This window comes from Cladophialophora bantiana (assembly GCF_000835475.1).
Source record: "Cladophialophora bantiana CBS 173.52 unplaced genomic scaffold supercont1.8, whole genome shotgun sequence".
NCBI lineage: Eukaryota > Fungi > Ascomycota > Eurotiomycetes > Chaetothyriales > Herpotrichiellaceae > Cladophialophora > Cladophialophora bantiana.
Window position 1 is genome coordinate 1,117,388 of NW_015971582.1, and position 26,640 is coordinate 1,144,027.

General features: G+C 53.6%; 10 protein-coding genes across 10 annotated transcripts; 3 read left to right on the forward strand and 7 right to left on the reverse strand.

Annotated features, from left to right (window-relative positions):
• Positions 1 to 102: 102 nt before the first annotated feature.
• Positions 103 to 2,237, reverse strand: Z519_06059 (uncharacterized protein; the record flags this gene model as incomplete). Its single annotated transcript, XM_016763799.1, has 4 exons — positions 103 to 1,035; positions 1,168 to 1,874; positions 1,936 to 1,993; positions 2,082 to 2,237. 4 exons carry the CDS (start codon positions 2,235 to 2,237, stop codon positions 103 to 105), a joined length of 1,854 nt encoding a protein of 617 aa, XP_016620123.1.
• A 3,433-nt stretch (positions 2,238 to 5,670) lies between these two features.
• Z519_06060 (uncharacterized protein) lies at positions 5,671 to 6,264 on the reverse strand (the record flags this gene model as incomplete). Its single annotated transcript, XM_016763800.1, has 2 exons — positions 5,671 to 5,943; positions 5,986 to 6,264. 2 exons carry the CDS (start codon positions 6,262 to 6,264, stop codon positions 5,671 to 5,673), a joined length of 552 nt encoding a protein of 183 aa, XP_016620124.1.
• Positions 6,265 to 7,353: 1,089 nt separating this feature from the next.
• On the forward strand, positions 7,354 to 7,610 carry Z519_06061 (uncharacterized protein; the record flags this gene model as incomplete). Its single annotated transcript, XM_016763801.1, has 2 exons — positions 7,354 to 7,367; positions 7,430 to 7,610. The coding sequence occupies 2 exons, from the start codon at positions 7,354 to 7,356 to the stop codon at positions 7,608 to 7,610; spliced, it is 195 nt and encodes a 64-aa protein (XP_016620125.1).
• Positions 7,611 to 8,842: 1,232 nt separating this feature from the next.
• Z519_06062 (uncharacterized protein) lies at positions 8,843 to 10,471 on the forward strand (the record flags this gene model as incomplete). The annotated part of the gene is made up of 1 exon (XM_016763802.1): positions 8,843 to 10,471. One exon carries the CDS (start codon positions 8,843 to 8,845, stop codon positions 10,469 to 10,471), a length of 1,629 nt encoding a protein of 542 aa, XP_016620126.1.
• Positions 10,472 to 10,798: 327 nt separating this feature from the next.
• Z519_06063 (uncharacterized protein) lies at positions 10,799 to 11,848 on the reverse strand (the record flags this gene model as incomplete). The annotated part of the gene is made up of 4 exons (XM_016763803.1): positions 10,799 to 11,170; positions 11,243 to 11,363; positions 11,703 to 11,748; positions 11,839 to 11,848. 4 exons carry the CDS (start codon positions 11,846 to 11,848, stop codon positions 10,799 to 10,801), a joined length of 549 nt encoding a protein of 182 aa, XP_016620127.1.
• A 666-nt stretch (positions 11,849 to 12,514) lies between these two features.
• Z519_06064 (ribosomal protein S8.e) lies at positions 12,515 to 13,239 on the forward strand (the record flags this gene model as incomplete). Its single annotated transcript, XM_016763804.1, has 2 exons — positions 12,515 to 12,588; positions 12,675 to 13,239. 2 exons carry the CDS (start codon positions 12,515 to 12,517, stop codon positions 13,237 to 13,239), a joined length of 639 nt encoding a protein of 212 aa, XP_016620128.1.
• A 1,000-nt stretch (positions 13,240 to 14,239) lies between these two features.
• Z519_06065 (uncharacterized protein) lies at positions 14,240 to 15,142 on the reverse strand (the record flags this gene model as incomplete). Its single annotated transcript, XM_016763805.1, has 1 exon — positions 14,240 to 15,142. One exon carries the CDS (start codon positions 15,140 to 15,142, stop codon positions 14,240 to 14,242), a length of 903 nt encoding a protein of 300 aa, XP_016620129.1.
• A 1,321-nt stretch (positions 15,143 to 16,463) lies between these two features.
• On the reverse strand, positions 16,464 to 17,774 carry Z519_06066 (chlorophyll synthesis pathway protein BchC; the record flags this gene model as incomplete). The annotated part of the gene is made up of 5 exons (XM_016763806.1): positions 16,464 to 16,585; positions 16,646 to 17,393; positions 17,447 to 17,515; positions 17,569 to 17,639; positions 17,735 to 17,774. 5 exons carry the CDS (start codon positions 17,772 to 17,774, stop codon positions 16,464 to 16,466), a joined length of 1,050 nt encoding a protein of 349 aa, XP_016620130.1.
• A 2,178-nt stretch (positions 17,775 to 19,952) lies between these two features.
• Z519_06067 (uncharacterized protein) lies at positions 19,953 to 23,618 on the reverse strand (the record flags this gene model as incomplete). Its single annotated transcript, XM_016763807.1, has 1 exon — positions 19,953 to 23,618. One exon carries the CDS (start codon positions 23,616 to 23,618, stop codon positions 19,953 to 19,955), a length of 3,666 nt encoding a protein of 1,221 aa, XP_016620131.1.
• A 1,130-nt stretch (positions 23,619 to 24,748) lies between these two features.
• On the reverse strand, positions 24,749 to 26,510 carry Z519_06068 (uncharacterized protein; the record flags this gene model as incomplete). The annotated part of the gene is made up of 2 exons (XM_016763808.1): positions 24,749 to 24,830; positions 24,883 to 26,510. 2 exons carry the CDS (start codon positions 26,508 to 26,510, stop codon positions 24,749 to 24,751), a joined length of 1,710 nt encoding a protein of 569 aa, XP_016620132.1.
• Positions 26,511 to 26,640: the final 130 nt, after the last annotated feature.

A 26,640-nucleotide genomic window follows, 5' to 3' on the forward strand; every position in this document is an offset into this window, starting at 1 on the left:
ACATGAAAGATGTCGTCGAAGTCGTTAATCGGTCAATGAGTGAACTTTAGTGGCGTTGAGTGGCGACTTGGAGGGCAGAGTTCGGTGGATTGGGGAGGGGAATTAAGCAGGGCTTTTCGCGCTCTGAGGACCACCATTGCGACGAGGGCCTTGGTTTTCATCAGGCGTCACCATGCTGAGGCTGTCTATGCCTGCGGAGAGGAAGGCAAAAGGATCTCCACCCGGTCCGTTTCCGTAAAAGCCATTCTGAGGAAGATTGCTGGGAGCATTCGTGTCAGCCGCACCACTGAAAGCAGCTTGAGCCGCCGGGCCGAAGGAGGAATGAGACATGTTGCTGGATGCGTAGCCGGGAGTCATGCTGCCCATCTGTGGGAAGGGAGCAGTTGGTGGGCCCCCCATACCAGAAGGCATACCGAATTGACTGGGTGGTTGGGCAAAGGCTGCACCAGAGCCGAAAGCAGCAGCACCAGCGCCGTATGGGGCGGGTCCTGGAGTACTGGCTATTGAGCCGGGTCCCATACCATACTCGGAAGGCGGTGCCATTGGAGAAGGATAGGCCGAATCGACGACAACTGCAGCTCCAGAACGAGGGGCACCACAGCGCAGACAGTTGACATTCTTGGCAAAGTTGTGGTATGAGCAGCCTTCGGCACCGCATCGCCAATCACCAGCTCTGAAAGGAACAATGCCAGCTCCGCCGCGGCCGTGATGTCCCACGCCATGTCCATGATGTCCCATGTGAGGATGATGACCCATCATATGAGGCGGTCCATAACCGGCGTAGGAACTATAATATGGATCAACACCCGTGGCTCCTCCAGCAGGGAACGAGCATCTGAAGCATGCGGTACGGCGTTGGAAATTCGAGAAGCCACATGAAGGACAGTTCCAGTCACCTGGTCGTGGTCGATTTTTGCTCGGAGGGAATGGAGTCAGGATTTCGGCGGCACGGTCGAGGACTCGGCTTGAAGAAGGCGAGACCTCGATGGCCTTTTCGTTGAGAGCGCGTCCGTTCATACAGAGACTTTCAGCGGCCTGGAGAGAGAAAGAGGAAATATGGGTTAATACTGGATCAAGAGTACGGGACCGATGGTGAATTTGAGGGCATGGGAAAAGCTTGATATCAGTGCGGCGGAGGTAAAGCTAGGAAATGAAAGTGAGACATACCTCTTCATGTGAAGAGAACACGGCGAAACCTGAACCTGTCGGCTTATGCTGATCTGGAGTACGAAGGGTCCAGAAGGCGATTGGCCTCCCTCCAAATTGAGTAAACCAGCTTTCGAGTTCTGACTGGGTTGTGTCGTGCGGCAGACCGTTCATGTGCAGAACCTTGCTGCGTTCCTTCAAGAAGGCATTCACGTCGGCCCTGGCGTCCATGGGGCGAGTCAAAACATCGGGATGCTCATGGGCGGGCTGAGACTTTCGAATGAGGCCCCGGAGAACCCTGGCAAGAGTGACTGCCTCTTCCATGGCGCGGCGAGGGGAGGCAGGCGCCAACGCCTGCAGATGGAAGGGCAGATTGTGCTTGATTGGCGCCGACGATTGCACAGGCTCCACTTCAAGAGCAGCACAGATGTTTGCTAGAGAACTGGGGCCAAATGGCAGGGACTCTGGATGGTGCTGCTGCCATCGGGCATACTCTGAACGCAAGTCGAAGGTTCGGGAGTGTTGCAGGTAAGCCGGTAGGACGACTGCCTTATCGCGGGCTTCTCGAGGCAACTGGACCCGCAAGTCCCAGGAATCCAGTGTGACAAAGGAAAACTCCAGGTTCTTGGATATAAGGTGCTCCTGAGCAAAATGGTCGAAGCGAGTGACTGCATCCCGGAAAGAGCCGGCGTTGCGAACATGCTCCCAAGTCAAGGTGGTGAGGCTGGCTGTGATTCCAAGGATCAGTTCATGCAAATCTCCGTCCTCCCGACACAAGAGAGTACTCACTGCAGAGGGGTGTGATGGGCGTATTGACGGGCTTGACTAGGACGCTCTCCCGATAGATCTGGAACATCTGTCAACAGGTCCGGTCTTTGTTTTCATCCCCTTTCATCTTCTTTCTCCTCTGTAGCAGGAACCGCCAAGAAACGTACCTCGTCACAGGTCTTACTGTCGAGCAAGATCCAGCCCAGTTCAATCACTTCAGCAGAATCTTTGGTAACATAAACACCATGTTCATCGCAAGTGGTCGCAACGTGGATGACCACGTAGCGATCAAGCTTGGGCACTGGTGGAGCAGCGGTCGCCATGATGGATAAATGGGACGGGGAAATCGGTACAACTGGGGCCAGGGAAAGGTTGACGGGGAGAAACGCTGTGAGGACGGGACAAGAGGGCAAATTATCGAGCAAGTCGAGATTTCGGACTGTGCTTTAATCTTGTCAGCCAGAGATTGAGACAAGTGGGCAGTGCCAGGAAAAGGTACCAGAGAAGAGCTCACAAACGTCGAGTCAGAAAAAAATAGCAGACGCCCGACCCAACTCCAGCAGCTCGGGGGAAGGTAAGTACAGGACAAGCGGCGACGATGAAATTCGATACAGGCCAACCTCTTGCAGCTTTCCCCCTGAAGACCACAGGATACGGAGGAAAAGAGAGGCAAGTCGACAAAAGATCAGAAAGGGACGGGAGTGGTGCCGATGGGATGGCTGCGAAGGTGAGTTGGGGGAGAAAGATGAGAATCCCAAGTGGAAACGACTGAGATGGAGTTCAGTTCGGGTGCAAGCAGCTGGCAGAGCAGACAAGTCTGTCGAGGCAAAATCGGGGGAGCTAAACCACAAACTCACGTTCAACTCGGCTTTTTCGCTGCCACTGAGTGGGCTTACTCTATCCCACTGCGCGGCGCTGCCCACTCCCACGCAATCCAAACCGCTAAACCCAGGTTGAGGAAACAACGCTTGCAGACCACTGACCGGATTCCTGGGTTTTGGTGGTGGCTGGCTTGGACCCGATTCTCTCTTGAGTCTTGTCCCTTTCTACCCTTTTCAACCGTTGAAAATACAAAGTCCGCAGTACCAAGTCCTCCGATCGCTGCCTTACCTATAGGCACTTGGCCAACCCGTTACCTAACCGTGGCCCGCACGCCGCCCGTTGGGGCTGTTGCTGTCACCCCGATTTCTCGAATCTCAGCGGCATGGAAGTGCGACTCTTTGCACCCTTGGTCTCCATCTCTCCGGGATACCGTGGCCATGGGTTCGCCATGTCGTCCTACGCGTGGTTTGATTGACGACCGCACAGGGAGGGGGAAAAAACCAATCTGAGTGCAACCCGCGTCGCCCCTCGTTCCCTTCTGCTCTACTAATACTTTCTGTTCCAGCAAGCGACGTCTTTTTACAATACCCTCTCCTGGCTGTCTGCAGCATCTGGCAGCCTCCTTCGTGTGCAGCTAACCGCGGCCACACTCGCACAAACAACCATAAACCCAGGACGTCAGAAAAATTTAATAATTGTCTCCCACCTGCGTGGTCAATGTGGCTTGTTTCAGGACGCTGGGCCCTGGGCTTCCGGCAAACGGCCTGGGTAACTAATGCTGGGTAGTGGAGCTGCGAAGCACGGTTGAAGTAAGGCTCCGACTGTCAATTCCGTGAGCTAGAAGCTCCCATGCGTGCCAGGGGAGAGGCTACGAGCTAGGCTACTAAATCGTGGGCTGCTACCACATCCACCAAATTCCGGAAACGTGGGATTCGCAGCGAGCGCTCTGTGCGAAAAAGCTTAAGGCAAAGAGATACACCACTGAACCACGCCAGAACCTCGCACTGTGGTGCTTCGGGACCCCATCCATCACCACCGCGGGGTCCACACGCAACTCTGCACTGTTTGCAGGCTGATGCGTTGGTCTTCAGGTCTTCCATGAGCCCCGAGCATTGGCGTGCGGTGGTGCTGCCTGTGGCGCCCGGAGGGACCCAAATGTACTACCGCGAGAAGGTCTGTTGTGTTGACTGTCTTGTCGCCTTGCACAGATTGACAACCGGGGGTCCTGTCCATCACATCACGTCTGCCAATGCACGCCCAGTGTGCATATCGTAGCCTACCGCCCGCGGTCTTCCCCGGTAGAGCCTCTTGGTATCACTCCTGCTAGTCTGGGATGTCAAGTGACTTTCAATTCCAGAATGGAAAGGCGCCTATTCCCGAGTTCCGGTGCACGAGCAGATGGGTTTTGACAAGGCCCCAGGGGCTAATGCAACAGGGGTTCATGGCTGGGGGTTCCATGGCAAGACATCCTTTGCAGAACAAGTGACACCGTCTGATGCGGGAAATACACTGTGCACCTGAAGAGGCTTGCGGGAGACGATGAAGTGGTCATTACTCGGGATGCAAAGATGAAGACAGAGAACCCCACTGCTTCCACAGTAAACGCACGTTTACAGCTAAAGCCCACGTCCCAACATGATAGCCCACGAGTTGTTGCAGGTTTGCTCCTAACGAACACGTCATTGTCGGAGTCGGGATACTGTGTGTTATTTTTGCAGAAATGGGCTTGGTGCTTGATGGGAAGGGCCGTCTGGAATGGGCTTGCTGCAGGTGTTGAAGCGGCACGCCTGTGCCTGTGTCCGTGCTCCGAGCTGCCCACGCTTTCCCTTCCCCTTCCCCTTCCAATCGGCTAACAAGTGGCTGCTTGGCTCCCTCTCTTCCCCCAGCCGAAGCCCAACCAAGCCACATTGGGCTTTATCACGGGCTACAGCACCTGCCCGCAGCCCATCCATCACCAGCCGACCCAATGGTGCCATATCGAGCCTGCTTTACCTCATAGGGGAATTTCTCCCTGCAAAGAACAACAACAAAAGGCAATGCCCCAGATCTTCGGATCTGAGGTTACCAGAAAGCAAAGCATAGATGCCCAACATCGATTCTTATGGCAGACGTTCAAGGTGCTCTCTATTGGAATCCTGTCCAGATATATTTGATCGACCTGTCCTACGACTGATCCTGATGCCCAACCCGAACACCCATCACCGGTTGTGCCGCTGCCAAACTCACCAGAAACAAACGGCTATATCAGCGGTGGAAGGCTGGAAACGCACTTTTTGCTCAATTCTCGCTCGAAATCAACCACGATCTACCGCTGATCTCAGACTTCTCTGGAACATTGAACTAGAGAACTGCCAAATCGAACGAGGCTTCATACCCATTGTGAGCCACGCCTCCCAAGTCCCAGGCTGATCGTTCACAGGTTTGCGTGTTGCCCCTAGCATCGGTGGCTTTGGCGAAAGTCCTTTTGCCTTTGCCCCTCTCCATCTTGATCTGTGCCTGCCACAAAGACTAGGTCCACCGACTCGCATGTTTGCCACCATGCTCGAGACGGGCATCGGTCCAAGGTCTGCCTTCATCACCAGACACCTGAACCCCCCAGAACCGGACCTTGAGCGCCTTGTGGAACAGCATACCCAAGCACCTCAATCATTCCGGAAGAAGGCAGAACAATGGTGGAGCCCGAGGTTGGGTGGGCAACACAAGAGTTAACGGGCATGTCCAGCATCAAAGGACACCGGTCCCAATACTTCTCAGCCGTTTCAACACAAATTGCCTCCCGCGGCAAAATCTTGTAGTCACGCTGCTGATAGAAACATGGTGATTCCCTGTCGGAGACGGTAATGCGGTCTCGCCATTTCACAGAACGAGCGCCCAACACTCCCGGCACGATTGCGCGGACGGGGAAACCGTGACGGGCCGGCAAAGGTCAGCCATTCATCTTCGTCCGAGGAGCAACAAGTCAGCGGACATGTCGCCCAAAGGGGGGGAAGGATATGGTGGGTGCTGGATTCGTACCTTGACCGCCAGGATCACATCCATGGCTGGGTCCATAGCCCGGTCGAAAGGGATGCTCCCTCCATACCACTCGTCGGCCTGAGTCTTGCCTCCGTAATTGGCAAAGTGGACGTGTTTCAGTCGTACGCTGTCACCCATGGCGCGGTGGTCCTGGGCTCCGGCCGCGAGCAGGATGTCACGAACTCGAGGACCCTCCCAGACACAGGTCATCAAAGCAGCATCTTGTCAATCTACGCCCCAGACCTCCTTGATGCGTGTGCGCATGGCGTGTCGGCGGTTGCCAGCGCTCTGCAGCGTGCAGGTCACCCTGGCTTGCGGGAAGTCATTCACGAGCTGGTCGATGGCGAGACTGAGAGTTCTGGAGACGAACCCTTTCCCGTCAACTGTGACTCGGTGGTCTGTTCCGATGTTGTTTTGAATCGGGCCGTGATTTCGGTCGTAATTGTCGCATCTGGTGATGAAGCTGTTCTCTCCATTGAGAGCTATCTTGATCAGGAAAAGGAATGTCCGCATACCTTGAAATGAGGTCAATCATATATGGCTCCCGATTGATGGGCTTCTCGACCGTGCCATCGTCGTACGGAGAAATATTGGCCTATCGGGGGCGGTCAGGCATTGTGGTCATCGCTTGACAACGTGAAGCACACTCAACAAAATGCAGGGATATACTTACGACTGTCATAGCAAACAAGGTTGGGGCATTTGATGCTCCCCGAAAAGACAGCGCTCAAAGAAGATATCCGTGATTTTCGAGAATGACGGTGCGGCGTTACCTAGCTGAGGGAACGGTGGGAGGTTAGGAGGACGAGGGTGGGTGTACCCGCCGCCACCGGTCAGTTGCATACATACATATCGAGTATGCTGACGCTGGTGACGCTGTTCCCCGACACCACGACCATTTCCTGAGAGAGGAGAATGGGCCAATGTATAGCGAGTGCGGGGCAAAGCCTACCGATTAATGGTTGACGCTTCCCTTTAGTTGGCGATAAAGGATCCTACTAGAGGGTCGAGGTTTGTATACAACTCTATGGAGTACCCATGGTATCAACTAGCAAGGCTGAGCATGTTCAGGATCCTAATCTACAATACGGAGTAATATTACTGACTAGAGCTGAAGGACCTACCGAGTACAGGAAGTCAGATTCGGCCACTCAGAGACGACGCTGGAACGGGTCCATTAAGCACACAATTTACGGTGGACCATAACGTCTCATCTGCTCGACGACCGAGATGGAGCCTCGCCGTATTATCTTCTGCCAGCAGTCTAGATCAAGAACAGAGAACCACTATCTCCAGATGTCAATGGAATGCTCGTTATGGGTGAAAGCCTCCTTTTCAATCTAATATCGGGATGGTGTTTGGAAGGAAACACATCTTTTTCCAATGCTCCCCAGTACACGAGACGGCTACCAAGATGCCGAGCCAGCCTCGCCGCAATGGCTTGAGACTCGGAGAACCTGCCAAGTGAAGAAGCTCCGTACTGTAATTGTATTGTTCTCCAACTCTGCCAAATCCTCCGAAACATTGGATCGACTCTCCGACCAGCCACTGATGCCAGTCCCTCACCACTGGTAGAGTCAGCGATTACTCCCACCTTTCAGCATGACCTTGTGGAGGTGTGTTCTCTCGTCACTTCCTTGATCATTCAGCGGTAGCGTGTGGCTGACCCTGTCTGCAGCTCCTACAAGGCTCTTTCGCCAAAGACGCGCGGCGTCATTGGTGTTGCGCTCATGCTCAACGCATCCGCGATGCTGTTATTTTCGGACCAGATCGAAGCTTCCCTGGGATTGGCTCCACCCCCTGGCGACCAACCGAAGGTCTTTAAGGTATATAGCGTGGAGCGGGAGACAAAGGGGTGAATTTCACCAGGATCATCAAAAGAGGGGCCAAAGGTACGGGGATTGCTGTCCAGAAGCCCGCATTCGACTGCGGACACGACGTCTAGAACCAAAGCATGCAACAGACTTTGCTGGTATGTTACATACGGTATATGTGCCTGGGACAGCCAGATCTGTTTCCCTGCGCCTCTTGGGTCAGGTCACAAATCCGGCGTTATTCGAGACCACGGGATTCCTGATGCACCGACGGTATTCACGTGTTCGAACCGTCGACCGAGTTAAAGAAGAGAGAGGGCCTCAATCGATATTCTACCGGCGGAAGGACTGATAGTCATTTGACCGTTGCGGTCTAACGAGCGGATTGCGAGGGAGGCAGCATCAGGGCCGAAAAGAACGCTCCCCTAGAGCTCGTCGGGTTGCTCAATACATAGCTTGCCCGACTGGGAAACATGAGCCCCATTGTAGGAATGAATACACTTTTCATGAGGTATGAGCGGAGCAGAACAGAGCTGAGAAATCAATGAAAGACATACCCTCGATTCGAAACTACACGAAGACTGCGATGTCCGCGAACGCTGCGCCTCAGAGTTCCAATGTGACTTGCGGGAGATGGTACAGAGAGAGACTGTGGTGACTGTAGGGAGCTCCGTAGGAAGCTGTCGCACAGCTGTGTGGAATGCACCAGGGACTTAGCGTCCGCCTCACCCAAAAAATTCCATCGGCGCCAGAATCCTGGAGATAACTCTCGACGCTGGTCTTTTGAAACGATTAATACAATATATTTGATCATCCCTTGCCAGAACTATTTGCTTGTTCATCCACCGGGGTTTCATTTGCCCGAAATCGCCGAGCCGAAATGGGGCTCGCGTCTGTTGGCAACACAAAGCCTCCTTTTCCTGTGTTAAAGTAGGTTGTGTTGTGACAACGAAATCGGTTCAGAGAACTCTCCAGCCGACTCGGTGTATAGTCGATATTCGTACTGTGTTTTTTCTTTCTATAGGGGAGGAGACTGGGTTATCTGGTACCCTCTTTTTCTTCGTTTATTTTGGTTTGAAGTTGAATTTGAATTCATAAGCTTGGGTTGTACTCGGCGGCTTGTTTTCATTGTCCAACGGGGGCGGGACGTCCGGGGTGGGAAGAAAACGAAGAGGAAGACAAAGAGGAAGACGAAGAGGAAGAGGAAGAGAAAGAGAAAGATCCTTAAGGCGGATATAAATTGATATCAGGGTCGAATCTGTCCCGTCTTTACCCAGATGGCGAGGAGCAGACCGACGCCCGCAACCTTGAACCAGCTCAAACACACATGGAGACCGCGCTCCTGGCACAAACCAGCTGTGGTGTTCCTGGCTCGGACGTTTGCGTCTTCAGAACCGCTCCGCCTGCGCACCACGGAGCTCGACGGACCTAAGTTGGGCGGCTTGAAGGTCAACTCTGCTCGGCTCTGGGACACGATCCACGCGACGGCACAATGGACGTCGTCAGCAAGACCGAAAACGAACGATATCAGAACCGCGGGTCTCTCGCGACTGACTCTTAGCGACGAGGACAAAGCCGCGCGCGACTGGTTCATCTCCACCACTCGATCCCTAGGATGCAAGACCCACGTAGATCAGATGGGCAACATCTTCGCCATCAGACCGGGTTTGTCGTCGTCGTCGTCGTCTCCTCGGTCCGCGGGCAGGGTTAGAGCTCCAGCGACGTTTGTGGGCAGTCACCTCGACAGCCAGCCCAGCGGCGGGCGCTTCGACGGCGTCTTGGGGGTTGCCGCGGGGATCGAGATGTTGCGGGTCCTCGAGGAGAACTGGATCGAGACCGAGGGCGACGTGGGCGTCGCGAACTGGACCAACGAAGAAGGCGCCAGGTTCCCCGTCAGCATGATGGGGAGCTCCGTTTGGTCTGGACGCGTCGGCCTGGAGAGGGCCTGGGGCGTCCGCAGCGTGAGTCCCGGCCTGCCCGAGGCCACGGTCAAGGACGAATTGGAGAGGATTGGATATCTGGGGGACGTGGCCTGCTATCATGACGGGAAGCCCGGCACCGCCCTAGGCGCTCATTTCGAACTGCACATCGAACAAGGCCCGAAGCTCGAACGCGCGAGGCAGAAGGTCGGAATCGTCGAGGGCGTCCAGGCTTACAAATGGTTGACCGTCACGATAACGGGCAGGGAATCGCACGCCGGGACCACGGATTTCGACAATCGCGCCGACGCCCTCTATTTTGCTGCGACGTTTCTGCACAAGGTCCGCAGGATCGCCGAGAGTTTAAAAGGGTTGGCCACCGTGGGAATCATGAATGTCTCGCCCGGGAGCGTGAACACGGTCCCCGGACAGGTTGTGATGAGTTTGGACCTGAGAAATCCTCTCGACAGAGGCTTGAGGAGGATGGTCAAGAAGGTCGAGGAATTTATTCAGCTGGTGAACGAGGGCGACAACCACCATACAGACACTGCAGATGACGAGAGAAAAGGTGGCGCCGGTGGCAAGAACAAGAGAGCTTCTTCTACAACAGGGCGGCCGACAGAGAGGATTGCACGGTTGAAGGAGAACCCGCTCACGAGGATCCGCGTCGAGATGAGGGAAGACTTTTCCAGCGACGCCATCACTTTCAACCACGAGGCGATCAAGTGTATTGAAGACAGTGCCCTGGCTGTCTTGGGAGGCGATGCGGGTAAGATCCAGAGAATGTTGAGCGGCGCCGGGCACGACAGTGTCTGTACCAACGTGCACTGTCCTACGGGCATGATCTTCGTGCCTTGCAAGGATGGCGTCTCGCATAACCCGAGCGAGTGGTGCGAGGAGGAGGATTGTGCCGTAGGGGCGAATGTGCTTCTGCACTCGGTGCTGAGGATGGATCGGTTGAGGAAGGAGAGGGGAGATTTTGACTGAGAAAGGGACAACAAGGGAGGAGGAAGCAATTAAGGACAGGGCAGATCAAGGTGGCGATAAGGAAGTATATGCTGCAGCAGAGATGGGGAACGGTTTAAGGGAACATTGTTGCCTCGCTGGATGCATGACACTTGTCATTGCTCTATTTGTTTGGTTCATGCGGAGACCTCACATTCGTTGCTCACTTCGAGACATGCTCACCTCGGTGTGTGTCTGCCTCGTGTTGAAAGCCATCACCAACGTACCTCTCCGGAGAGATGTCGTCGTCACCCAGAAATATTCGTGCGCACAGAGCCGAACTCCTGACGAAGCGGACATTGCAGCTGTCTAGGAGGCCGGAGGAGCACCGCGACCCCGACCGAAGCCACCACGGAAAGTAGGTGCAAACTCGCCCGGCGCACCGCCCTCTTTGCCCTCACCACGGTCCTCGCGACGACGATATCCACCTTCACGATCACCGCGTGGACCACCACGGCCACCACCACGGCGCTCACGGTCCTCACCGCCCATCATACCACGTGGAGGAGCGTGGCTGCGCTGCTGCTTGATGTGCGTCGCAGGGACAATCTCGGCGGGCAAGTGAAGCCATTCGCGCAAGTAGTCCAGGCCTTCCGGAGTCAAGGTGTAGTAATAGTATTGCCAGGAGAACTGCGTCTTGAGATAGCCGCGCGAGGTGAGGGATTGGCAAGCCTTGATAACCTATAACAAATCGCCTCGCATTAATTCCCCCATTCTCACACTGCTTTCTATGTGGGTTTCATTCCAACGTACGTAGAGGTTCTTGGTGTCGATGTCGCCGTGCTTAGGGAGGTTGTAGTCCTTCTTGGCCACGAGCACACCTTCACGGAAGAGATACTCATGGATCTTCTTGCGGTCGGCCTTGGGGATGAGCCTGCAGGAGCCACGCACACAAAAATCGTCAGTATTCTTTTTTCTTGGAGAGGAGAGCGCGCCGCAGCAGATCTCACATTTTTGCGAAGTCCCTAGGTTTTATTCCTGCTGTGGACGGACTTCGGTGCAGACGAGAGGAGCAGGAAGAGATGTTGCTGCGAGTTCCTGGCGCTCTTCGGGGAATCGCACACAACAGGAGGTAGATTGGAAAAAGGTAGTAGTAGCGGTGGAAAGGTCGTAGCAAATGTTACTTGGAGACGGCCGAATGTGTGTCGCAGTCTACGCCAAGATTATAGTCTTGGCATTATCTACCTGGAGACCCTGTACTCCCTCGTCATACAGCAGATCGTTGGGACTGTCTACCGCATAGTAGGATTTCTGTTCACCTTATTGTCATTAGCTGGACCGTAGTATCTCTTCAGCCAATTCAGGCAAGAGTGAAGCCGACTCTCAGAGTATCAGCAGCGCACATCAACCATAGTGCATGATGAACAGGCTGTATCTATAAGTGAAAGTGGCTTGGTGGCTGGTAGTACTTGTTCAAACGCGACTTTGAAATGTTCAAAGAGCTCGAAACTGTCTCGAAGATGGTGATTTAAACGTGTTCTACGATCGCCATATGAAAAGCGCCTTAAGTAGCAAGAAGCAGCCGATGTAAGAATCAGTATCAGCGTAGACTTAGTGATCTTGGGTACTTGCCAGGGCGCCATATACCCGTACCTGCCCACTCCCGTCAATACCAAGGCTGGTGCACATGCGTGGAGCTGCACTAATAATCCGCCGTAGCCGAAAATGACGCTTGGCAAAAAATTCTTGGCACGCGACCCGGCGCACGCTCTCGATTTTGCGATTTTTGGATTCGTGGGATTGAACGACCCTTTGCACTGAGACGACAATCCACATCCCATCTCAACGAGATCTCGCAACGACGTACTCTTAATTGCTCACTGAGGGATTGCTGATTTGATCAGGTCAGTGTTCGAGTTTCTGTCTTCATCCAGCGTGAGGAAATGTCTTGAAGAGTCTAAATACAACATACCCACCCAGAGTTTTTGGTTACTTCCTTCGATTGACACCTGTTGTTGTGGACATACAATCGATGTGAATACTGACAAGTCCTTATCCTCTGCAGTCCTCCTCGGTACCGCAATCATGGGTATCTCACGAGACAGCCGTCACAAGCGGTCTGCCACCGGTGCGAAGCGCGCATATTACCGTAAGAAGAGGTACAATATCTCCCCTCCTCCAGGGAAGAAAAAAAGATGGGAATGATTGGAATCTGACATTTTGTCTTTGTTTTCTCCCTATATAGAGCATTCGAAAAGGGCCGCCAACCCGCCAACACCCGTATCGGCGCCAAACGCATCCACCTTGTCCGCACCCGCGGCGGCAACACGAAGTACCGTGCCCTGCGCCTGGAAAGCGGCAACTTCTCCTGGGGCAGCGAGGGCATTGCCCGCAAAGTCCGCGTCATCGTCGTGGCCTACCACCCTTCCAACAACGAACTCGTCCGCACAAACACCCTCACCAAGTCCGCCGTCGTGCAGATCGACGCGGCCCCCTTCAGGACCTGGTACGAAGCCCACTACGGCACCAACATTGGGCGGAAACGACAGCAGCAGACCAAGGCGGCGGGCGCAGGAGCTGCGGCTGCCGAGGCCGGTACTGGGGAGACCAAAGTCAGCAGGAGCGTGCAAGCGAAGAGGGAGGAGCGGCTGAAGAAGAGCGGCAAGATCGAGCCCGCGTTGGAGAGACAGTTCGAGGCTGGTCGACTTTACGCCGTGGTGAGCTCTCGGCCCGGCCAGAGCGGTAGGGTGGACGGCTACATCCTGGAGGGTGACGAGTTGGCATTCTACCAGAGAGCTATCCGAAAGTGAGGAAAGGAGCCAAGACTCTACCTGCTGGCGAAATTGTGGGCGAGATATGGTTCATTAGTTGGTTGCTGGTGGGGATCTCTACTGTCAGGGATGCTTCTTCGTGGAAGGGGGGCCTTCCTTGTCTGGAGAGAGGGGAAATGGCAATAAAACAAGCTAACGAGTCCCAAGTCTCGTTCGTCATGGACAAGCAAGCAATCGACAGGGCGCGATTGTCTGATGATTAGTTCGAAGATGGTGGGTTCTGTCGTCGACCCTGAGCTTAGATCCATTTTTTGTATCCTCCTCTACTCTGCTTCTGGCCCTATCAAAGTCCCTGATATCATTACCAAGGCCTTGCTTGCTTCCAGGCAGGGCGACTTGCCGCGAGAGAGAGAGAGAACAAAAGAATGCCAAAAAAAAAGTGAGGAATCAACGTCTAGAATTCAATTTCAATCATGTTGAAAGGTCCTTCAGGGGAGTCTGTTCAACGAACTCTTTCGTCGTTTCGATACCAAAAGTACATTTGGATTCTGTGTCGTTCAAGCCTTCCATGTATCATTCATCGTGAAGGTGGACATTTGGATTCTCATTCTTCTTTCGCCGACAATATCTGCCTCGACAAGAGGGTCATTCTTATTGTCTAGTCGGACCCAAGAGAGCCATCCAAAAAGGAAAGTCTTTCCCGGTTTGGACCGCCAACAAGGCCTGTCCCATAAGATCTTAGCCCATCTGTCTCAAAGCTCATTCAGTTGTGGTACATTACAATGTATGCGAGTCTTGCTCATTGAAAATCTTGTCGACTCAATGACTCCGCTGGGCCAATGTTACTCAACTTGAGGAACTCTGGTGCTCAGGGGGGAGAGCAGTTGTTGAGAACAGCTGTTGCTCGAAGAAGGGCATCTCAGTATGTGGTTGAGAGACATCACCACAAAGCTGCAGTGACATGGCAACCTGTGAAGTCGACCTCTCAGTACTATTCGTAGGTCAAGTCTCGACAATTATACTGTGATCAGTGAGTTCATTAGCGATGCCGACAGCAAGATCGGCAGAGATTACACTCACCGACGGGCTGTTCAGTTTCTGGTTCCCCATTGAAAGAGAAAAACTCCTTATGAATCTCCTTGGCGTATTGACAGACAGAGGCTTCGACTTGCGGATGGTAGGGTATCATACCCGCCATACCCATCTGCCGGCTGAAAGTAGCTGCATTGGCTGCGTAGGCAGCTCGGATTCTTGCGTGGCGTTCGGCTTTACGGCGAGCAGCTCTTTCACGAAGTTCCTCAAGTTTGGCTTCGTGGACCTCAATGGCGGTGAGAAGTTTGCCGTGTGTCTGGTAAAATTCCTTGGAGACTTTGAAATTGAAGAGGTTGTCCGTTGCAGTGGTGCTCGCCTCTTGAAGTCGGTTCTTTTCGAGATTGAGCAAGACGTCAAAGGTAGCCCGGTCAATGTCGCTGTAGTTTGCGACTTTGGAGACCGCCCCTGGTATGACCTTCACAAAATGGGCCAAGAGCTTCTCGTCATCACGGGAGACGAAGAGGGCATGGGTGAGCTTGATGTAGAGCTCGAAGCCGATCAATTCAGCAGTTGCCATCAACCAGCGACCTTGAACTTGCAGGAGGTGTTTGTAGAATGCCATAAGCTTTTTGCCGCCAGGAGAGCTGAGCAAGAAGGAGCGAATGGCAGTCAGGGCAGGCCGAAGGTTTTCGTACTGGACTTTTGGGCCGGGCTCTTTGCTCAGAAGGTATTCGACAAGTCTTGGGGTCGCGAGAATGTCGTTAACCGGAAGGGGCGCTTTGTTGTCCAGGAAGTGTTTCAGGGCCTTCTTGTTGTCTTCGTAAAGGAGGGTGAAATAGGGGTCAAGAGTAATTGACTTTGGTGGCGCAGCTCTCAATGGAAGGGTCAAGGTAGTGGTGGTCGAGGACATGTTGGGGAACTTGTAAGGCAGCATGTTTGCTGGTAGAGAAGGGTGTGATATTGTACAATTACTCCGAAGCTGATGTTCTCTTGCAGTGATGGTGGCCGATGCTGAGTTGGCGATGGAGAAATGGACGACGGTGAGATCAAACTGAGTGAAATATTTATACCACTGAGACTCCTGGGAATTGCGAGGCTGGGAGCCCCGGGGGGCCACAGAGCATTGCATCCAAGGGTGCGGCAGAGCTGAGTGAGCGATATGGATGTCACTTTCACCCGCGGCGTCTGCGCTTGTCCGTCCTTCACACAACAGCCTCATCCGCTGATGTGCCACACCATCTTCTATTCACCCAAGGCTTTCGAAAGAAATTCCAGAGTGATATTTTGGGTGGTCCAGAGACCGCGCAGGCCTCTCATCATCTCACAGCTTTCTTCATCAGGATTTTCTTAATGAAGGCTCCTCTAATAAGGATGTGGTCTTGGCCGACCAAATCGTTCTGTATCTTCTGAGCAGAATGACTGGGATTGGAGCTTGGGTTGGTCCAAGCAGACAACGGATGGCTGCCAGATCTCCTCGTCGTTGTCTGGTCGAACAACAGCAGCTGCGAGTATGGGACTGACGGTTGAAGAGACCAGTGGGGACTGTATTTACAGGCCACGAAAAGAAAGGTACACTGTTCACCTACCTAGGCAGGTAGTTCTTGATTCATTCGAAGCAGAGAACACGGAATGGCAACTTGCTCCCAAACGGGATCATCAATCTGGAAACAGCAAACAGACCGGTGAAATTGTCGTGGGCTGAATCAGCACTCCAAAGCTCATGCCATTCCATTGACTGTTGCAGCACGTTTCTCATTTCGAGTTTCATTGAGGTTGAATGGAGTCTGGTACACCTATCCACCACCGTCAAGGCCGAGGGCTCGCTGCGGTGTAGCAGCGAGCAGAATCAAATCTGCCAACAACGGCAGCACTGAGAGGGGGGAGAGGGAGAGAGTGAGAGAGAGCAGGTTGGCAGGGATGATTGTTGCTTGCTGCTCGAATTGGGAGAAGAGGCGAGAGGCAGGCCAAGGGCAGTCACACAACGGAAAGACGGGAAGACAACGCGGGGGCCAAAGAGTCACAGCGTCACAGCGTCAAGCGTCCATTACCGAGTACTCGGTACATAACCAAAATTGTGGTTTGACCATTTCTACCTCGTACACCGTCTCAACAACGTTCTCCCACACCTTTCTTTCCTACCAACCACAAGGGAATTGCTTTCTAAACCACCACCAACCCATGACAGATTCGCCTTGTGCAAAGACCTGCCGCTACGTCGGCGATGCGCTCCTCTAATCGAAGACAATAGCCGCCTTGATGGCACTCTTGTTCTTCATCGACTCCAGACACTCGGCCCATTGCTCCAACTTGAATGTCTTGTTTACGATGCCTTTGACCTTGACCTTGCCCGTATCTGTGCCACCAACGGTCAGTCACATGGCCCTAGAAAGAGCTGGGAATGGACGATACATACCAAGATAGTCGATGGCAGCAGGGAACTTGTATGTCTCACTGAACGATCCAAGGATGGTGATTTCGTCTCCGAAGATCTTGGTCGGCGGCCACGACACGCGGTCCTTGTTGCCGTACACGCCATATACCACGAGCTTGCCGCCTCGTCGCACATAGTTGATCGCGTCCTCCAGGATCTTGACGCTGCCCGTGGCTTCAACCACAATGTCGAATCCATACGGATTCTCTCTCTTGATCTTCTCAAACTGCGCGCTGGGATCCTTTCGGGACAGTTCAACGTACTCATCAGCCGCATCCAGGGACTTGGCGAGGTTCATCTTCAGTCCCTCCGGCGCCGCAATGACAACATGGCAACCCCCGTTCTGGCGGAGCATCTGTGTCAAGACGAGACCGGTAGGCCCCGCACCGAACATGAGCACGCTTGAACCCATCTTGGGTGCGATCTTGTCCAAACCGTGGGCGGCGCAGGAAGCGGGCTCGAGCAGGGTTGCGTCGACATCAGACAAATTCTTGATCGGGAACACTCGCTTGGCAGGGTATGCGCAGTACTCGGCGAAGCCACCGTCCATGGTCACACCGTGTGCTTGGAAGTCTTCGCAGAGAAGCTCCTCCCCGCGACGGCAGTAGAAGCATTCTCCACAGAGTTCCGAGTTGTCTGCAACCACCCGGTCACCAACCTTGAACCCCTTGACTTTTGGCCCGAGGGCTGCAACGACACCCACGGTTTCGTGGCCAGGAATCAAGGGGAACTGCACCTGTTGTCAGATTTGCCCGCAGTCATCCAGCTGATTCTGGCTCATACCTTGGCCAAAAATTCACCCTCGTGAATGTGCAGGTCAGTGCCACAGACACCGCAAGCCTTGACCTTGATCTACATCTTGTTCTCAGCAATCTCTTCTGTTGATCTGTATACCAGCAACGTACCAGGATGTCATGTTCGCGGAGCGAGGGGAGAGGGACCTCGACGACGCTGAATTTTTCAGGCTCATCGTACTCTAGATGCACGTCAGGCGATAGTCCAGCCAAACTTCAGCTCTGACCGCTTCTTTCTGGAAACGAAAACCAACACAATCATGGGACGGAGTCATACTCAGGGCCTTCATCTTGGAGGGGAGACTTGCGGAACCCATGTTGATCAAGGAGCTCTGGTCTATGAAAAATGCAGCAGCACAACAGGAAAGTGAAGAAGTTATTGCAGAGAAGAAAGTCCACGGGCGTTATGAAGGGTCGACCGCTCAAAAAGAAATATGTTGAGGGGGATCCTCCCGCCAGCCAAAGCTACCAGACGGAGCCAAACAGCAACAAAATGATAGCGTGGGCAGCGCAGCCGAGTGCGGGGCGAATTTCTGCTTGATCGAAACCTACTTCGACATTTTCCGATGGCCAACCAAATGGCCATGAAGATCTCACGCCCCTCCGAGATATCATCGTGCACCCGTGTGTTATCTCATTGCACCAGCCAGACCTCCATGGCCGCCGACAAAGATCTCGTCTACCCAGCTTCCCCGTCGCCGAGCTTGTTCACTAATGCCCCTGCTATGCACCTCGGACATCTTCTGACCGCACGCCGTGAAAATTTCTGTGACGGATGATCCATCCCCCTACTAAATCGGTGAGTGCAGCCTTGAATCCGATGTGTTCACGATGTTGAAGCAGGAGTTACCATTCGTCCCTGGGGTGCTAAGAAGCAAGTATTCGCCGCTGGCAGCGTTCCAGATGTGTTTGGAGCCTGTCACCAGTGCCTGTCTCACGGGGATAATCAAAGTTGCACTCTAGCGTCAGAAACTTTGGAGCTCCTGCTCGGTCCCTTCTCGCCGACTGTTGCTCCATTGGCATTGGTCTTTTTCGCTGGCTCGCCCAGGGAACCCTGTTTCCGGCTCAACGGTGCGGTTTGATTATTTTCAAAGAGCAGATGATCGGAAAATAAACAATAGCAAATGCCGCGAGCTTCCTACAGCTTTGCGCGGCGGCCACCAACGAGGCCTTGAACGCAGGCAGTCAGTCAGATTCTGTCCTTCATCCTTCCTCGAGGCCCCGAGAAAATCCCTTGGCTTGGAGGCCACCAGAGGGGGAATTGCGCTTGAATCTTTTACCGTCATTACTAGGTGTGTGTCCCTATGCTTGTCGCGTGACATGCCGGCGAACACATCGCGGGGAGGGATATGCGGGATGGATGGGGAGAAGGACAACGACGATCCTTTCGCAAGGCCATTGTTGATATTTTGGCCGTTGCTGACTACGACGCTGTCCGGTCCGTCAGGACAAGGACGTGTTGCCATCGTCTCTTAGAGGCTTGTTTGTTCCTTCCTCTCCGCTCTGTCGTCGGGCCTCCGCGCCTCGGTGCTCCGGACAGTGACTCGCTTATTTGCGCCCATCCGACAGCCCGCGGCGAAACTTTAACTCGCGTCGTTGTCCCAAGTCAACATCAGTGTCTCCCGTGAGCAAGAGCAGAGCGCTGAAGACGGCAACTCACTCACTTTCTTTACACGATCCGGCGCACGTCGTCACCTGCGGTTCAACTCGCTTCGTGTTTGCACAACGTCGGTCGCATCGTCAAAATAAGTGAGTGAGTTGCCGTCTTCAGCGGCTGTTGCTCTTGTTCTTGCTCTTCCCGGAGGCAGGCACGCTGACGTTTTGATACCAACTCGTCACTCACTCCTGGGCCGCCCATCAGTGGAGGTTGGGGCCTCCTCCCTCACTGAACAAACATGCAAGCTGCTCACTCACTCGCTCCTGTGTCATATGTAATAGCCACCTTTTTACTCGCTGTCGGTTTTATAAGTCCTCGGCGGAGAGAAGATTCGTTTGTGAACGGATGCATGCTTATGCGTATCTCTGGTTTCAAGGGCAGATAAATATAGCTTGTCGCTATGCTTTCCCGTGCTCATAATACGAATTGTTCTCCTTTTCTTGAAATCCAGAGCCACAGGTATCGATCATTTGTTCATTGATTACCCTCCCTCTTGACCGAATGTCAACCAAGAAGATGCAAAACAATGCTGGGCAACAGAGTGCTCCTCGTTTCACCCCGCAAAAAAGAACCCATCGAGGGAACCCAAATTTCGCTTCACTCCCCTTGACGGAGCTTCCGAGCGACGCGCCTGTTTCCCAATGCCATGCCATGGGCCCATTAAAATGCCTCAACTCTCAGCCTTCCGCACCAGCGCCGACGCTCCCGAAACAATCCCAGAGAAATGCGTGACACATGATCCAACACAGCGGGCATGGTGAGCCAGCTCTATTTCGTCCTTCGCAGCTGCCGCTTGTCTTGGCATATCGTGCAGGAGCCCAGCGCATAACAACAAGATTCATTTCAACCCGAATCCTTCACTCCCCTGAACCGCCGTCCAGAGCTTCTCCTCCAACTTCTCCCTCGACACATACCGATACAGACTCAGGGTGTTAAAGCACGTTCTTGCAATAGGAAATCTTTCCACCGGTTTATTCGTTGGTCTTCCAAATTCATCCATCTCCTCCTTGGCGTGAATCAGTTGGATGCGAATCACCAGGTTTGTGGCTCCCATGGCTGGGATACGATCGCTTGCGGTAATAAAGCTGAGGATTTTCCTTTGATCCACGGGCGAAACCCGTGCGAAGAAGTCCCAAAACCAGACCACTTGGGGCTGCTGTTCGGGCGGTCCTTCCTGCTTGGGCCAGCCTTCATAGGTCGCCACCGCCCGCAAGCTACCAATGTCCAGGGGCTCGTCAGAGCCTCGTACGAGAAGTTCAATCTCTTCGGGTCGGAACAGGGACAATGCATTTCCCCCGCAGACAGTGAAGAAGCCACGTTTGAAGGGCTCGTACTGTCTTGCCACAGCTGTGTCGAGTAGATAATGAATGTAGAGGTCGACAAATTCTCTGCGATTCGAGTTGGTCACTGCTCGTTTCTCGCCGCCAGGACATAGCGGGACCTGGACAACATCACCGTAGCGGTCCATTTCGGCCACAAAGTCACGGCAGAACGTCTCTTCAACATCGCCTTCGAATTCAAGTAGCTGCCTCAAACCCCGCGCCAATGCAGGCCGGAACTCGGCGAGATCCTCCAAGGTGAACCCATGACCGACCTTGGGAATCGACGACAACTTGTCGCCGGTTGAGGGCGCCGAAGCCAACATTTTCTTGAAGACGAACGGGGGGAATGCCACGTCCAAAATGGTCGAGTTATAGATGGCGAGCCCGACCAACACCCCAACCAAGAAGAACTGCTCGGATGATTCGAAGCAAAAGGGGTTGAAATAGCAATAACGCGAATCGTCGTCATAGACGAACAATCCATGATGCGGATCGAATATTTCCCTCACCAGCAGCAAGAACCATTCCTTGCGGAGACCGCCTGCATCGACCCCTTCTTCTCCCTGAAAGTCGATACGCAGGCCCTTTTTGATATCACTACCTCCAGATCCGACAACCTCAGAAACGCTACGGAGACTATCCTCGACCAAGCATTCTCGCCGAACTTTGAGTATGAGGTATTGACTGACAGCTTTGCGACTCAGGATACTGTCAAAAAAGGCCTCTCTTGCTTTGATTTCCATCTGTCTTCGAGCATCGTGCTCGAGGATGTGAATTTTCGCATATATGCTCAGGAAAAAGGGGTACTGGCAGAAAGTAAACTTTGTCTTTGTCGTCTCCCAAGTTTCGAAGTCTGCCACGAGGTCTGCATAATCCAGCATCGTATTGTAGAAGTTGCTGATTGGTATTATCTGGCCGTGAGAGTACGCATGGTACTTAGCGTTGAGACCCGGACTCTGCAAGCTTTGCTCGTGCGCCGCGAACGCGTCCCTCTTCCGAGCGGTATGGCCCGCGTTTGCGTGAAACAACAACGCCATGACTCGTGCCGCAACTCGGATCTGCCAATCTTCACCGTACGATGACAACTTGGGCTTTCCGTCAGAGTTGCCTGCGGAATTGGAAGAAGCTCTGCCTCCGAGCGCAGCGTGAATTTGAGAGGCATGATGCATTCCGGAGTCAGAGAAGCTAGGAACGAGCCCCTCTGTGGGATTGATGAGTTCGTGAGCCGGATTTTTCTGTTGTCGTGACAATCTGTAACTCACAAAGCTGCCCACCATTTCCACTGTCCTTTGGAAATGGCCGTCTGAGTATCTAGAAAACCATGACACTAGATACTGATGGTTTTCATTAGAAAGATTGGCCACCAGGCCAAGTATGCGCTTGATTATGCCCGAGTGGTGGCCGAGACTTCCTGGTCGTTTACCGCCGCTTGGAAGACATTTTGAGGGGGAGTCATAGGCTCGATCGTCAATCTGTTTCCTCCCTGGTATGGGCGGATGAGGTATAGTTACCCCAAACATCTTGCCTGTCTCAAGCCTCGCAGGGGTCAACAATGGGTTAGCCAAAAGCATCAGCAGGAATCGGCAATCCTCGGGATGCTTCAACGGTTGCCTGGGCCGTTTTAAGAGGTTCTCCGTAATCTTCAATAAGCTCCGCTGCAGGTGTATTCGAGACTCGATGATATCTCGCTGAATGCTCTCTAAAGGGATTGAACGCCAACGTTGCTGTGCTTTAGAGGCTGACAACTTGGATCTAAGTTCGTGCCACCGCTGTTCCCAAAGATCGCCGGCATAGATCACTAGCCGATACCATTCAGCAAGCTCCAGCCAATTGATCCTAGGATTTCTCGCACTTGCTGAACTGCGAGTCTTCTCTGGCGACCTGTCTCGGAGATGATGAGGTTCTTTGCCCGACATAGGTGCACGCCCACTTGGAGCGCCTAACCACCATGACCCGTTCTCTGCGACGTCGCCTAGTAAAAGGGTTTTAGCATCAAGCTCAGATAAGAAGACGTCAGGCTCGAATACTGGAGCAGAATTTGGTTCGGACAACTGTCGCCTTTGTTGCGTCCCTGACCCCGACCTAGGTTTTGATTCTTGGGGGGGTCGAGGGGTGAGAAAAGACTGATTCAACGTGGCACATCCGACAAAGCAACCAGCAATATAATTTTCAACCAGACGGAAAAGGTCAGATCTGGGGCCAGACAACGTGGTTGAATGCTGTCCAGGCTCTGATAATTGTCGTCCTTTGTCTTGAGACCTGTTATGCATCGAAGCGAACGAGTTGAAAGGATCAGCCGGGTGGCCTTGAACGAATGACGGTCCACCATGTCGAACAGGGTAACGAGGAGAGAGGTTTGATTCCTCAGATGGACTTCGTGGTTTCACAACCGGACGTGGCGACGGGGGTGGGGAGTCCTGGTCGTCGTTGAACTGTCCATACAAGACGCCTTCTGGCGGGGTCCCGTCTAATAGAAACGAGTCCTCGGCCGGTGAGTGGTTCTCAATTGGCATTGGATGAGCAGGCGTAGAAGGCTCGTCCAGTTCAATGCGAGACTCGAGATACTGCCTGAGACAGCGATCAAGCAGGGCTCTCGTCCTCTCGACTGACAGAGGTACGATCTTGCGCTGAGACGACGGTCCAGCTGCCGATGACTGTGCATCATCTCTGGTCTCCGGATTGTACTCGAGATCATTAATGGTCAGGCAGGTCGTACATCGGAACACCTTGAGCCCTTGCGGCCACCGGACCGTTGAATCGCACGTCATACACTTTCCTGTTACTGGCTGGCGGTCACCGCGTGGCAAAGAGGCTTCAGTGGCATGGTACCTCAGGTTTCCATCCTCGTGCCGAGTATCCCGCGTCCCATCAAAATCGATACCATGCTTGTTCTTTTTCTCGGACTTTTTGGCACCGAAGATGGACGGGAAGGGATGGCTGAAGGAGCGACTGTGGTTGAGCTTTGTGGTACCCGAGTCTGGGGAATCGGGGAGGGGTTTTCGACGGAGAGTAGGTATCTCGAATGTCTCGGCAGTTGCGGTGACTGGAGGAGGGGGCAGCGGTCGATTGAGGTCGGCGGTCTTGGGTTGATCATGGCTCGAACTTCGCGTAAGCTGGACGTTGCGAGGTCGATGCCGGGTAGGGTGGTGATCGTGGGATGCAGATGATGGCAGGGACGCCATTGTCGTCATGTAGAATTGCAACAGAGCCTCAGATCTCGGTGATGGGGCGAGGCGAGCAAGGTATTCATAAGAGTGGGTTAGCGAATCCGGTCCACCGACGCCGCAGTCGATGTCTCAGAAGCTGCGGGCTTATGCGGCAGGAAGCTGTTTGCGTCTTTGGTGTCCAGTATAGTGTGCCTTGGTCACGGTGTTCATTTGCTTAGAAAGCAAGTGCAAAGGTGGGTTTGCCAGGGCAATCCAGCAATCAATCAATCAATCTCCTGGGATGGTGTCGCAGCACTGATGGTCGAAGTGAAGGAGGAGCAGCCCCAGCATATTGTCCCGTCACCGACGCCAACAATACTGCTGGGAGCAGGGCAGCCGCGATCAGCGCCGTCCAAGAGGGACTCTGGTCGACAAGAAACGAGACGAGAGCAGACCTCGTCGCCACCAGACCGAAGTCGAAGTGGGTGCGAGATTCCAGAGGGAAAAGTGGTTCTGGTGGTGGCATTGACCGGTCAAGGTCTGTTTTGCGAGGGGAATTTGCCAAGGCCACCCAGAAACAGATGCAGATGCAGGGAGTCAACCGCAAGAATAAGGGACCCTGCAAAGCCTGGGACCTGCTTTGGGACCTGACAGGGGGCGCTTGGGGCTTTGCGGCCTGGAGATGCTGGGGCCTCGGGTCATCGGCGGGCGAGAGTCAGGGGCTAAATTGCTTGTTTAGGGGCCTGCATACGGTGCGCTAGAGCCGCTGCCCAGTGAGAAGACAGCCTGGGGAGCTCGGTGGGGGCACGTTTACATCACATCCAGACACCAATACCGTGCAGGAGGCAGTTACGGAGCCTTGTAAGCGAACCTTTATACTGTAGCTAGCCAAGGGGTTTGCCTGCCAGCATTCTATTTTCGGCCTTGTCTTTCCGTCCCCGGTACCTACAAGCACAAGTATTCCCACTAGACAAGTTTCCAGAAGTATGTATTGGTTCTCTTTGCAGGTTGCCGGCTATGTCATATAATATTGTCTCAAATCCATCGACGTCTACCCGGTGTCTAACTTCTTTCTTCTGTTTTGCCAACATACCGATGCCCATTTCCAAGCAATTGTCCCCCGCTAAACCTTCAAAAGCAACCGAGTTGTGTAAACCCAAGGCCCATTAGCCGTCAAGCCCATATTCTCGAGCTAGCTTGTCGGCTGCAGTGAGCCCAGTGAGATACGCCGTCGTCTGAGTGTGATTGCTGTCAGGACTTGTTAGCATGTCTCATATCGGACATCGGTAGCGTGACTTACTTGGAGACGATGGGGATGATGCTCATGTCGGCCACTCTGAGATTCTCCACACCAAACACCTTGAAGTTCTTGTCCACCACGGCGCTGCCTTCGTCCTTGCCCATCCTAGCAGTCCCCATCATGTGCCACGTCGAAGCGCTGTTCGCTCTCCAGAAAGCCAGGATATCATCCTCCGACTCACTCTTTGGGCCATCTATAGCCAGGGTATCATTTTGGAATTCCGGGCTCTTCATGACCTTAAGGACGTCCCGTGTGGCCTCCACAGCCACTCGTTTGTCGAAATGATGGGAAAAGAAGTTGGGGTCGAAGATAAGGGGCTGCTTGGGATCAGATGACTGAAGTCTGACAGACCCCGTCGACTTCTGATTGAGGGCGAATACAAATACGTTGGTTCCCGCTTGTGCGTTCTCTGGGTCGAGGAAGTTAGGAAGCCATGGCCCGTTGAGGATAATCTCATAGTGAGGAACTGTCGGCTTTCGTAGATGATCTTGGTCTTCTTTTGGTAGAGCCTGGAACTCTGGAGTGTCATACAGTGATTCCAGCTTCAGGTATCCGATACCCAAAGTGCAGGCATATTCTGACAATGGCCCGCTACCGTCTTTCTCCCACGCAGCTCGGGCTGCCGCTTGAAGCTCCTTGCTCTTGTAGAATCGAGTTCTCTCAGTCGTGTGGTGGGCTCGGAGAGCCGGGATCGTGACATGGTGGTGATCCTTGAGGTGCCTTCCGACGTTTTCATTGGCTTGGACAATCGGAATGTTGAAGCTGCTAAGCTCATCGACAGGGCCTATACCAGAATGCATTAAGATCCTTGGAGTGTCAAGAGCGCCACCCGACAAGATGACTTCTTTGTCGGCTTGGATTAACCGCCCTTCAATAGTTTTAATACCGGTAGCCTTCGTACCATCAAAAGTCACTTGAGCCACTTCCGTATCGACCAAGATGTGTAAGTTACTGGGCGCCCCCACTAACGCATCTGCGGATGTCGATCGGACTCCTTTGTATGCAGTCGAAATGCACGCGGCAAGGCCAATCGGGTCTCCGGAATTGTGATCTGGATTAGGTTTTGTGCCGTTGGCGTACCAAATATCCATCAACGTCTTGGAAGAAGGCTCCCAGACCTTGGGGAAGCCAACCTTGATGGGCCCATCGTATCCATGGTCCTTTGGACTAGGGTCAAGGTATCGCTTGGCATCATCTGGTACATCTGGGGCTGTTGCGTGATAAGACTCGAGCCGTTTGTATCTCTTCTGAACGTTGTTCCAGCTCCATTCTTCGTCGTCCACAAGGCGTGCCACCTCGTCATAATCGTCCCTCGGGCCAAGGGTCCACACGGAGAAGTTGATGGCGGTGCTTCCCCCAAGCCCTTTGCCACGATCGTAGTCAACAATGTTCCCATCGAACCCTTTGACGGGTGCGGTTTTGTAGCCCCAGTTCATAGAAGGGACCATTCGGTGAAGCCACCTGTCTGCATCGGCACGAACATCCTTGGAGTCGTTTTTGCCTCCAGCCTCGACGAGAAGGACCGAAGGACGTTGTTTGCTGTTTGCCAGGCGAGCTGCAAGGATTGCTCCTGCAGCGCCGGCACCAACGACAATAAAGTCGAATTTCTCTGGCATCAAAGAGCCCATCTTGGCTGTGGAGACGTGTGCGATTATCTGGGGATAAGTGGAGGTCAGTGTAAAAGGTGAAGGTATACTTTGCCGGTCTGCGTTTGTTCAAGAAGAACACAGCTGCACCCCCCCGGCTCCCATATACAAC